General features: G+C 60.5%; 1 protein-coding gene and 1 long non-coding RNA gene across 17 annotated transcripts in view; one reads left to right on the top strand and one right to left on the bottom strand.

Moving 5' to 3' along the window:
- Positions 1 to 6,067, bottom strand: part of MYO15B (myosin XVB) — a 33,875-nt gene extending 27,808 nt beyond the window's left edge. For 12 of the 16 annotated variants that reach the window (XM_046677355.1, XM_046677367.1, XM_046677354.1 and 9 more), the window contains exons 1-12: positions 3,911 to 6,067; positions 3,464 to 3,527; positions 3,155 to 3,264; positions 2,911 to 2,985; positions 2,477 to 2,573; positions 2,120 to 2,223; positions 1,889 to 2,006; positions 1,613 to 1,726; positions 1,311 to 1,472; positions 610 to 723; positions 444 to 502; positions 236 to 368 (exon numbers count right to left, since the gene is read on the bottom strand). In XM_046677355.1, the coding sequence (XP_046533311.1) occupies positions 236 to 368; positions 444 to 502; positions 610 to 723; positions 1,311 to 1,472; positions 1,613 to 1,726; positions 1,889 to 2,006; positions 2,120 to 2,223; positions 2,477 to 2,573; positions 2,911 to 2,985; positions 3,155 to 3,264; positions 3,464 to 3,527; positions 3,911 to 6,009 (3,249 nt within the window). In that variant the 5' untranslated portion in view covers positions 6,010 to 6,067. Of the gene's footprint in view, positions 1 to 235; positions 369 to 443; positions 503 to 609; positions 724 to 1,310; positions 1,473 to 1,612; positions 1,727 to 1,888; positions 2,007 to 2,119; positions 2,253 to 2,476; positions 2,690 to 2,910; positions 2,986 to 3,154; positions 3,265 to 3,463; positions 3,528 to 3,910 lie in introns of those variants that run through there. The other 4 variants (XM_046677357.1, XM_046677368.1, XM_046677360.1 and 1 more) reach the window with 3 other exon arrangements.
- On the top strand, positions 4,701 to 6,689 carry LOC124247752 (uncharacterized). Its single transcript, XR_006890812.1, has 2 exons — positions 4,701 to 4,791; positions 6,063 to 6,689. It is a non-coding gene; the product is annotated as an uncharacterized LOC124247752 (long non-coding RNA).
- Positions 6,690 to 10,233: the final 3,544 nt, after the last annotated feature.

Below are 10,233 nucleotides of genomic sequence, written 5' to 3'. Positions count from 1 at the left end.
CCCCCCCCGCCCAACCCCGACCCTGACTACCTGCACCCCTGGCCCCCCCCCCCCTCCCCCCCCCCCCCCCCCCCCCCCCCCCCCCGGAGCCAGCTCAGCCCCGCACACAGAGCATGGCCAGGGGGGCACACAGCTCACGAGCGCCCCCTACAGGAGATCTTGAGCTGCGGGGCTCCCCAGAAATAATCAGGATGAGGTGAGCACCCCGTCCTGGGCCCCCCAGCCAAGGGGTGACCTCAAAGCCATAGACGTCCACGACAGTGATGGTGTCCGTGCTGCCTCCCTTCCCGGGCGGTGCCAGTCTTGCATTGGTCCTCCTCAGAAGCCAGGTGAAGAGCCGCGAATACAGTGCCTTGGCCAGGGCGTCCCTGCGGGCATGGTGAGTGAGCCACACGCAGCAGAGTGCCAGGCCCAGCTAAGCTCTCTCCTGTCCCCAGGGCCACCTGGCATCAATGGCACTTTCCACTGGCAGGGATCTCCAGACCTGGCCATAGGCCGTCTCCTGGAGGGCGGAGGAGATGCATGTGGTAAGTCAGGTGGGTGCTCACCAAGGCTGCAGGTAGTCAGGGTCGGGGTTGGGCCCCGCCTCCCCAGGGCCCTCAGGCTCACCATGACCCTCCTGGTGACAGCCCCCTCCAGGCGCTCGGGTGGCACCCGGAGCAGCCGGGCAGCTGTGTGGATCTCGGCCCAGCTGGACACAGCAGCCACCTCCTGGGACTCTCGCTGGACAGAGAAGGGAGGGAGCAGGGAGAGCTCTGCCTGTGGAACGGCTACAGCCCCCAGGCCAGGGGCAGGGCCGTGCTTTGCCTGGCAAGCTGCCCTGTTACCCAAAGGAAGATAGATCTGAGCAGGGAAGAGTGGGCTCTGGAGTCTGAGGGCCTGGAGTGTGAGTCCCGACTTGCCCGCGTCACTCGTGGGCAGGCCCTGACAAGTTTCTTCCCCGCTCTGAGCCTCCACTGTCTTATTGTTAAAGGAAAAATAACACCCCTTGTATTACAGTGTTGTGAGAACTGAATCAGAAAACAGATATGAAGTAATTTACACAGAGCCAGGTGCATAACAGCTGCTCAGTTAGCGCCAGGTGTGCCAGGTGTGGCAGCTTAGTGCACCGGCATTGGCACAGACACGGAAGATCCGGGTCTCAGCCCTCACCTACACGATGGGGGTCTGCCTGCTCTCCAGGGCGGCTGGGAGGCCCTGAAGGAAGCCCAGGGCTTGGCAGCCTCCCACATACAAGTGTTTGGCATCACTATCGCTGCCCTGATTATGCAAACAAGCCACCACGGATCCAGTGCGCACGGGGAGCCCACCTCTGAAGAGGAGAAGCAGATGTTGCCTAGCTGCAGGATGGAGGCCAGCACGGCCCAGACTGTGGTCAACTCCTCAGGGCGCAAGCCTAGCACCTGCAGGGCCTTCACCAGTCCTGTGAAGTCCTGGGCATCTTCCTTGCCCTGGAGCCTGCAGGCCTGGCCCTGCAGAGCCCAGCAGGGGTGAGAGGCAGGGCTTGGCCACCCACAGCCCCCCTCTACTCTGGCTCTTTGTCAGACCCCGGCGCCGAGACCCTTCCCTGGGCAGGCCCTGTTGCCCAGCACCAAGTGGGCCGTGCCCTCACCTGGTTGATGTAGTAGTAGGTCTCTGGTCCCTGTAGGGAGAGCTGCTCCCGTTCCATGGGGTCCAGCCCTGCCAGCAGCTCGTAAAAAACATGGAAGCTCCGCTCAGCCTGGGCCTTGGGGGAGAAGGACTGGCTCAGGGGGAGCAGTGCCTGGTCCTGTGCCCCAGGGGAGCAGGGCAGACCTGCGAGCTTAAGGGCCACAGCCCCCTACAGGGGCCCCTCCCTCTTTCCTACTCTGGGAGCTGGAAGAGGGGTGGGCAGGAGGGTGGGTCTTACCTGAAACACCACCCTTGAGGTCTCAAGCAGATAATGTGACACAGAAGCTCCCACGACGACCCCTCTGTGGGCACAGGAGTCTGGGTGGGGGTGCCCAGGGTGCATGCAACCCAGGGGCCTGCTCAGAATGGGACCCACCATGAGCTAGGCCCAAGGGCAGCAGCCTCGGGTTCTCAGTAAGGGGAACTGATCATGAGTGCCCCCTATGCCCATCCGGACCCCATCACTCACTGCTGCAGGCAGAGGCATAAGACCTGGCCGAAGCGGCTGCCGTTGGCATTGAGGACTGTCTTGGCATGGCCAAAGCTGCTGAGCAGGGGCAGCACGCCATCCAGCTGTATGGGAGAGGGGCATTCAAGTAGCCCTGGGAGCAGCAGTGGTACCCACTGATCAGACGTCCCAGCTGAGGACACTGTGCCTGGGGACTATGCTGGTCCATGGAAGGGTCAGCCCCACCCCACCTGCCTCCGCAGTAGTCAATGCCTGGGGCTGCCCCCAAGGAGAAGCCAGAGGCCTGAAGACCACCCTCCTGGCCCAGAGAAGGATGGTCCCTCTTGGATCCTTGAGAAATGGCCAGCTGCCCCTCACCTGACATCCCCTGTCTCTCATCTGCTCCTGCTCCAGGCTGCTTAGGAACTGCACAATCCTTTTGGAAGCCTCTGTCTTCCCTGAGCCGCTTTGCCCACTGAAGAAGGGAGGTGCTGGCAGGGTCACCAGGAAGGGGCACATAGGATGACCCCATTGAGCCCGGGAAGTGGGAATGTGCCCGCCTGGAAGTCATACCAACCCTAAAGGAGACGCCTAAAAATGCAGAAAGATAGATCCAGGGCGTGGAGACCAAACAGAAAAAAGTCCCTGAGATGCCACGTCAAGGAGTACACACGGTGACTTCAGCCAGGAACACAGCCCTTACAAAGTCCAGAGCTACCACCCAGCAATGTACCAGACGGGCAATTTCAAATGCAGACCTCAGGTCCTCCCACTCCCTGCCCTCAGTGAGGCGTGTGGGATCAGCCACTCACCTGAGAAGAATGCACGTGCCCTGGCCAGTGCTCTGAGACAGGCCATAGGCTGACGCCACAATGGCAAAGATGTGTCTGGAGAAGGAGGAGGGGGCAGATGAGAAGGTTGCCAGAGATGGGCATCTGGGGCCCTCCTAGATGTAGGCAGGATACGCCCGCAGTCCCCAGGACCTCAATCAATGGGACACGCTGGGCTTAGCCGCCCAGGGAGGTAAGCAGAGGGTTGGTGGGGCAAGGCACGTACGGGGTGGTGTTGGGGGCCTTCCTGGGGCGGTAGCTGGCCAGGACCTCAGGAGAGAAGAGAGGCAGGGGCCTGTGGGGGTTCAGAGCAAGGAGGAGGGGTCCCCCAAAGGTCTGAGGAAGAAAGCACAAACTCTCATCAGAACATGGAGGGAGCAGGCCCTGCCCCTGGCCCCACTGCAGCTCCCCAGAGAGGGCGCAGCACCCAGCCCAGGGAGGAGACGCAAGAGAAGCTCCAGGGGTGCCAGAGGGCCCTCTGTCCCCAGGGGAAAGGGCATCCCAGCCCGCTATCCCCTCCCTGGCGCCCCCGTACATAGATTCGGCCCAGGTGAAACCTCTTCTTGAGGCACAGCAGCACGGAGCTGTCACACATCGGTCTGTGGGGACAGCAGGGGGGAGGAGCAGGGAGTTGGGGCAGAAGGAGATCCTGGGTTAGCGATTCCACTGGCTGCAGAGACACTTTGGGCAAGTCGTGCACCCTCTCTGAGCTGCTGCTCACGGCGGCCCAGCTGCTACATAACTTATCCCCTCCATGGGGGCCACAAGCAGGACCGGGCCGCTGACCCTGAGGGAAGCTTTGTGCCAGTTAGGGAAGGAAGTCCCAGGCGGGCGCACTGACTTTCACCCCTCAGCTGTCCCTCCCAGCCAGACGACGTTTTGTGAGGCAAAATCCCTTCTAAGGACACAATTAATAAAAACGGGGGTCAAGTGGGCTATGAGGAACTGTGTGCCCAGGCACGGCGGATTTAGGACTGCTCACCGCAGTTGGGCCAGGTCCTCGGTGTCTTCCAGGCCGGCCCCGAGGCTCCTGCCCTCGGCACCCGGGGAGGGCGGCGCCTCCAGGCCCGGCCCGAGGCTCAGCTCCAGGTCCCTCTCCAGCGCCTCCTCGGCCTCATCCTCGGGCTCCCACCGCTCCCTCGGGGACCCGCAGGCGTCCGGGCCCCTCTCCCGCCGCAGGCGGGTCTCCAAGGCGAGTCGGGGCAGCAGTGCGGCGGTGCCAGGACCAGGGTCCTCGCGGGGTTCGGAGCCCTGCGCCCAGTGCACCGGAGCCTCGGCTTCCAAGGTCTCGGGCTCCGCTTCGCTGCTGGAGCCGCTGTCGTCGAGTGGGGACTCAGCGGGGGGAGTCACGCCGAGAAGAGAGCCGCGGCGGAGTCCGTCCGCCTCTTCTCCACTGGCCCTGCGTCCCTCACTGTCCCATGAAGCCTCTGCACAGGCCCAAACGCGCCCCTCCCCGGAGGGGGCGTCCGCGGACGCTTCCTCCGAAATCCGGCTGCTAGATGCCCTCCCCGCCCTGTGAATTCTGGGGAACACAACCGCGAACTTGGGATCGGGAGTCGGGTCCTGGTCCTCAGAAGGCTCGTCGGGGCCAGGGGTCTCCGCAACCTGAGGGGAGCTCGGGCCGTCGCCAGGGGGAGCCCTCGGCGGTCGCCCTAGCCCAGCTACGCCCGCCAGGCGCAGCGCTAGACCGAGCCGCAGCCCCGGCCCGCGGCCCCGCCCCTCGCCCTCCGCCGGCCCCGCCCCCCGCCCCTCGCCCGCCCCCTGCCCGGCTCCCCGCCCCTCGCCTGCCGCCCGCCGGAGTCTCCGCTGCAGCCACCGCAGGAGGCCCAGGGCCCGGGCCACGCGCAGGAACCGCCGCTTGAGGTCGGCGCGACGGGGACCTGCGGCCTGGGGAGCGGGGCCTGGCGGGGACCTCGCGCGGAGGCTGCGGAGCGCCACGAGGGCCACCAGCGGCGCTGAGTCCCCCGGCCGGTCTCTCCCTGAAGCCCCCGCTTCGCTCTCCCCCGCCGCCACTTGCACCTTCCCCACCACCTTTCCGACCTGGCGGCACCGAGCCCGGGCAGTCGAGACCTCGGTTCTCCCGGGCCCGGCGCCCCGCGGCTCAGTCTCCGCCTGCGTCCTGTTGTCTCTCGCGTCCCGGGCCGACCTGGAGTCCCGAGAAGCCCGCCAGCTCCAGGGGACGCGCGCGCGGCTGCCCTCGCGGGGGCTGGAGGCCGCGGCTTTTCGGTCCGGCTCAGCCTCCGTGGCCCGGCTCGCCGTTCCTGGGGCTGCCCGTGGGTCCCGTCCAGGGCCGGCCCCCTCCAGACTCGAGTTCGTGTCTGTCCCGGAATCCTCGGTTGCTCCCTGGGGCCCCGGCCCCGACGACCCTTCCCGGCTCCGGGGCTCGGCGGGGGGCTCGTCGCTACCCCTGCCGTTGCCGCTCGGGCCGTCGCTGCTCAGGCGCTCGCTCAGCTCCAGCGCTGACTCCGGCCCGGTTTGGGTGCCTCCGGAGCCCGTGTCCGTTTGCTCCGACTTGGGCCGCAGCTCCCGGGCCCCGCCGCTCTGACTGCCGCTTTCCCGGGCCTCGCGGGCTTCGCTGTCCGGGCAGGAGCTGCCCCCGTCTCCGCCCGACATGTCCCCACCGAGGCTTCGGGTCTCTCCGCCGCCCCGGCGAGCCGAGGGTCCCCGCGCTTTTCCTCTCCTCCTGCAGCGGCCGCGCTCGCCCGTCTGCTCTCCTCGGGGAAGACTCCCCTCCGCCCCGCGCCCCGCACGGCTGTCCCCGGGCTCGCGGCTGTCCTTAGGCCCGCGTCCCCGACGCCGCGCGCTGCCTCCTCTCTCCTGGCCCTCCATGGGCTGCCCAGTCCCTGGCCGTGTGCAGCCGCCGTTCCCCTCTGCGGTGGGCTTCCTGCGACCGGGGGTCCCCTGGCCTCCCGCGGTGGCGGGCTCCAGGACCCGTCTCGCGCCGCGGGCCTTGCCGCGGCCCTGTCGGCGCTCCTGGCTGGGCGCGCAGTCCGCGCTGGCCGACCCGGACTCCTGCTCCCCCGAGGCCGGCCTCCCGGGTGCCTCCGGGCGCTGGGGGGCCTTGCCCTTGCTCCTGCCCATAGCGGGCCCACTGAAGAGGGGCTTCCCGACCCCTCCGTTCTTTCCTCCCCCAGGATCTGGCTGCCCGCGGGCGCCCACAGCCCTGGGCTGCGCACCTCACTGCTTCTGCCCTGACGGGGGCTTCGGGCTCAATCTACCGCCAGCGTCTCCCGCCTTCTGCGCAGGCATCAATAATGCAGGCGGCCCCGGTTCCTGATCCCCTCGGCCAACAATGGAGCGGAGGCCGCCCAGGAAAGAGGAGACGCTGCAGCTGCGGACAAAGGCCGTGGACAGGGCAACCGTGCCGCTCGGGAGTCGCTGCCAGCCCGGGCCGCCCTGGCACCGCGCCAAACGGGGCCACGCTCTGCTCCCGCCGCACTGCTTGCCCAGCAGTGGGTGAGGGGGCGCTGAGAGAACCTGTCTGGGCTGTTCTCCTCCTGGGGGCTCTAGGGGGCACCCTCCCTCCTCACTTAGCCCCTGGGTTGCCCCAGGAGGCTGGCACCCGGCTGACCTGGGTCCACAGCAAGCTCTCCGTGAGCTTTGTTAGTCCTTGTTGTTGATCTTTTAGGTTGTGAAATATAATTTAAAGAAAACTGCATAAAACCTACGTGTTCACCTTGAACTGATGTGAGACAAATGCCCTGGACCCTCTTTGAGTCGTGGAAAATAACCAGACCCCATAAATCCCTGATTGCTCCATGTGTGTGTTGTTTAAATATTTGATTTTTGAGCAGATAATACATTCACAGAGTTCAAAATCCACAAGATAAAAGTCTCCCATTCCTGTTCTTCAGCCACTCAGTTTTCCCTGAGCTTACCCATTTCTTGTATTTCCTTCCAGAACAATCCATGCAGAGAAAAGCAGCAAATATTTGATTTTCCCCTTTGAGCCCAGGTGGAAGCTTATCTGGTTCATGGCTTTTCACTTTGTGTTTTGAACTTAACAGATCACTTGGAGATTTCATCCTAGAACATAAAGATCTTAATTTTCTTTCTTTTTTTCACAACTGCGTAGTATTCCAGCAAATGAATGTGCCATTGTTTAACCAATTCTTTATTGACACATTTTTTATATCTGAAGCAGATGCTGCCTTCACTCCATCTTTTGTTCCAGTCACAAACAACACTGGACTGTCATTTCACCCGTGTCCAAGTAGAATCATTTCCTAGAAGTAGAATTGCTGGACCATAGGGTATGTACATTTGTAATCCGAAGATTTCCAAATTTTCCTCCATGAAGGTTGTACCAATTTACACTCCCACCACCCATTTCCACGTAGCACTAAAGGATGGTGTTATGGAACATTTTTGCCGCTCTGACACATGACAAATAAAATCTCCATGCTGTTTAAGTTCATTTCTCTGTAAAAATAAGCAACTTCCCCCCCCCCCCCCATAGCCATTTGTTTTCTGAGATCTCTATTTTCTCATTCTTTTCCCCCCTTTCTATTGGGTGTGGATCTGTTTCTTGATGGTTATACTATAGTGAAATGCAGGCAGGATTCATGAGCCCATTTGAAGGGTCCCAGGGAAAGGCAGCTGCTGCAGGCAGGCTCTGCGGCACCCAAGATGGAGCCAAATGATATCCAGCCAGGGCCTGTGTCCTGTCCCACCAGCACTCCTGTGCCCCTGCTGACCCCATCAGTCTGGCCTCTCCTCAGCAGCCCCACCCAGAACCAGAACGGCGGAGGGTAACATTCCAGATTGTGGCATTTTCCTTGGAACGCTTTCCAGTTGGCCCACACCTGCCTTACACCCACCTCTCTGCACATCTCCTGGAGCCAGCCTCACACCTGGGTGGAGCTGCCGCATGCACTCAGGTGACCCAGGAGGGCACTCGCAGCCCAGAGGCCTGGTTTGAGTGATGAGTTGAAAGTGACTTACCTTTGCGGTCTGCATTCTCAAGGAGGCAGCCTTCTAGAGAAGGAAGCAGCTGTCCCAAAAGGACGCAGGCTCCTGGGTAACATCAGTTACCATGTAACTCACGAAACGGATAACTTTTACTGTGAAAGTCTGTCTTCTGTGCTTCTCCAGCACCAATACTTAGGGAGGCAAAGGGTGATGAGGGCTCATTTCCCCTGCATAAGGCAGAACGTGGAGCAACGTTTTCATACAGTGGATTATTACACAACATTGAGAACCATCTACAACTGCCAGCAATGTACAGGGGTCATCTCGCAAACAGTGGTGAGTGAAAGAAGCCAGGCATGGAAGAGTTATAGGATCACTGTACGATTCTATTTATATAAAGTGCAAAAAGAAGTAAACTGACCCGGAGAGTGGTGCCCGGTGTGGGGGTGGGGGTGATTGGAGGGTCACAAGTGAGGCTCCAGGGTGTGGGTGATGCTGTTTGCTCGGTGTGTGGAGATTTGTGGGGTCGTACTCCTGTGACTTGTGCTATCCTTTATGCATTTTATATTCAAAAAGGTAACACAGAGGGGCCGGCCTGGTGGCACAGTGGTTAAGTTCGCAAGTTCTGCTTCTCGGCGGCCCGGGGTTTCCCAGTTTGCATCCCGGGTGCGGACATGGCACCGCTTGGCAAAAGCCATGCTGTGGTAGGCATCCCACGTATAAAGTAGAGGAAGATGGGCATGGATGTTAGCTCAGGGCCAATCTTCCTCAGCAAAAAGAGGAGGATTGGCAGTAGTTAGCTCAGGGCTAATCTTTCTCAAAAAAAAAAAAAAAAAAAGAGAGAGAAAGAACTCACTCTTTTGCCCTGGACTAATAATAACTAATAACAATAAATAGCAAACCTTTCAGGGCTTATTATATGCCAGGCATTGTTCTAAACACTTTACTATGAATTCATTTAATCCTTGAAAGCACTCTAGGAGGTTGGTGCTGAGGCCAGCCTGATGGCACAGTGGTTAAGTTCGCGCGTTCTGCTTCGGCGGCCTGGGGTTCACTGGTTCGGATCCCGGGTGCATACCTAGCACTGCTTGTCGAGCCATGCTGTGGCAGGCATCCCACATATAAAGTAGAGGAAGATGGGCATGGGTGTTAGCTCAGGGCCAATCTTCCTTAACAAAACAGAGGAGGACAGGAGGTGGGTGCTATTAGTATTCTCATTTTATGGATGATACAACTGAGGCACATAGCTGAGTGTAGCAGAGAGTGTCAGGGCCGGGAGGCCAACCAGGCAATCTGGTTCCCAAGGCCTGCTGGAGAACCCATGTGAGGAGCTGCCATCAGCTACAAACAGAACTTGGGTTTCTCTGACCCATCACGACGTGTCCTGTGAGCTCTGTGACCCTCGCCAGTCTTCTGCCTTCTCTGGTGCTCTCTTCTCCTTTCTGTTGATTCAGGCCCGCTCTTGTATCTCCCTCAGCTGGGTGGGTATGGCAAGCTTCTGACCCCTGAGCCTCAGTTCCCTTCCCAAGTGTCATTTCGTTATACCTCCCCAAACCCTAGGAAGGGGATATGACCCCATTTCATAGATGGGGAAGTGGCTCAGAGAGGGTAAGTGGTTTAAGGACACACTTCCAGTAAGTGAGGAACTGGGGACCGAACCCAGGTCCCATGACCCTTAGTACCAGCTATTCTGCTGCATGGTGCTTCTCCTGGGAACTGGTTTTGGAACTGGCTTTGGTTCCCCCTCCCACCTCCTGGCTGTGTGACCTCCAACAAGCTCTTGGGAACTCCTGGGACAAACCTGACACTAGGAGAGAGGGCCCCCCCATCCAACCCTGGTTCTCCCCTCTGCCTCCTCTTTTTCCCTCATCCCTTCACCTGCTTTGCTCACAAATACTGTGAACTTCTCCTAGGGTCCGTGGCGAGCCCTCTTCTGACTCCACTCCACACTCCCCCTTCCGGAGCCATCTCCTCCTCCTGGCCTCACTCACCATCCACAGTAACTTTCGCCTCCTTCGCTTGGTTGCCAGGAGCCAGGTGCTGTGTGACTTTACACTCTCAATAAATCCTTACAACCCTCTGAGGCAGGCCCTATTATTGTGCGCCATTTTACAGACAAGTAAACCAAGGCACAGGGGTGAGGTCATCTACCCAAGGTCACACAGGCAGTCACAGGCAAAGCCCGTGTTGGCGAGCTGGATCTGCCAGACTTCCAAGTCTAAGTGAACACCAATCTCCCGCCTCTGGATGTCGTAGACCCTCAGATCTAAGTCTCCAGACCACGTGTCCAGCTGCCTGTAGCACCTCTCCGAGGCCCTTGGAATCAGCAGTGACCTCCCTGACTCGCTCCCTTTCTCCGCCTGGCAGCCATCTTTGTCAGCTCCACCTCTCAGT

This window comes from Equus quagga, chromosome 11 (assembly GCF_021613505.1).
Source record: "Equus quagga isolate Etosha38 chromosome 11, UCLA_HA_Equagga_1.0, whole genome shotgun sequence".
NCBI classification, from domain to species: domain Eukaryota; kingdom Metazoa; phylum Chordata; class Mammalia; order Perissodactyla; family Equidae; genus Equus; species Equus quagga.
The sequence above is the reverse complement of the archived record's forward strand: the minus strand, read 5'-3'. Positions and strand labels throughout refer to the sequence as shown.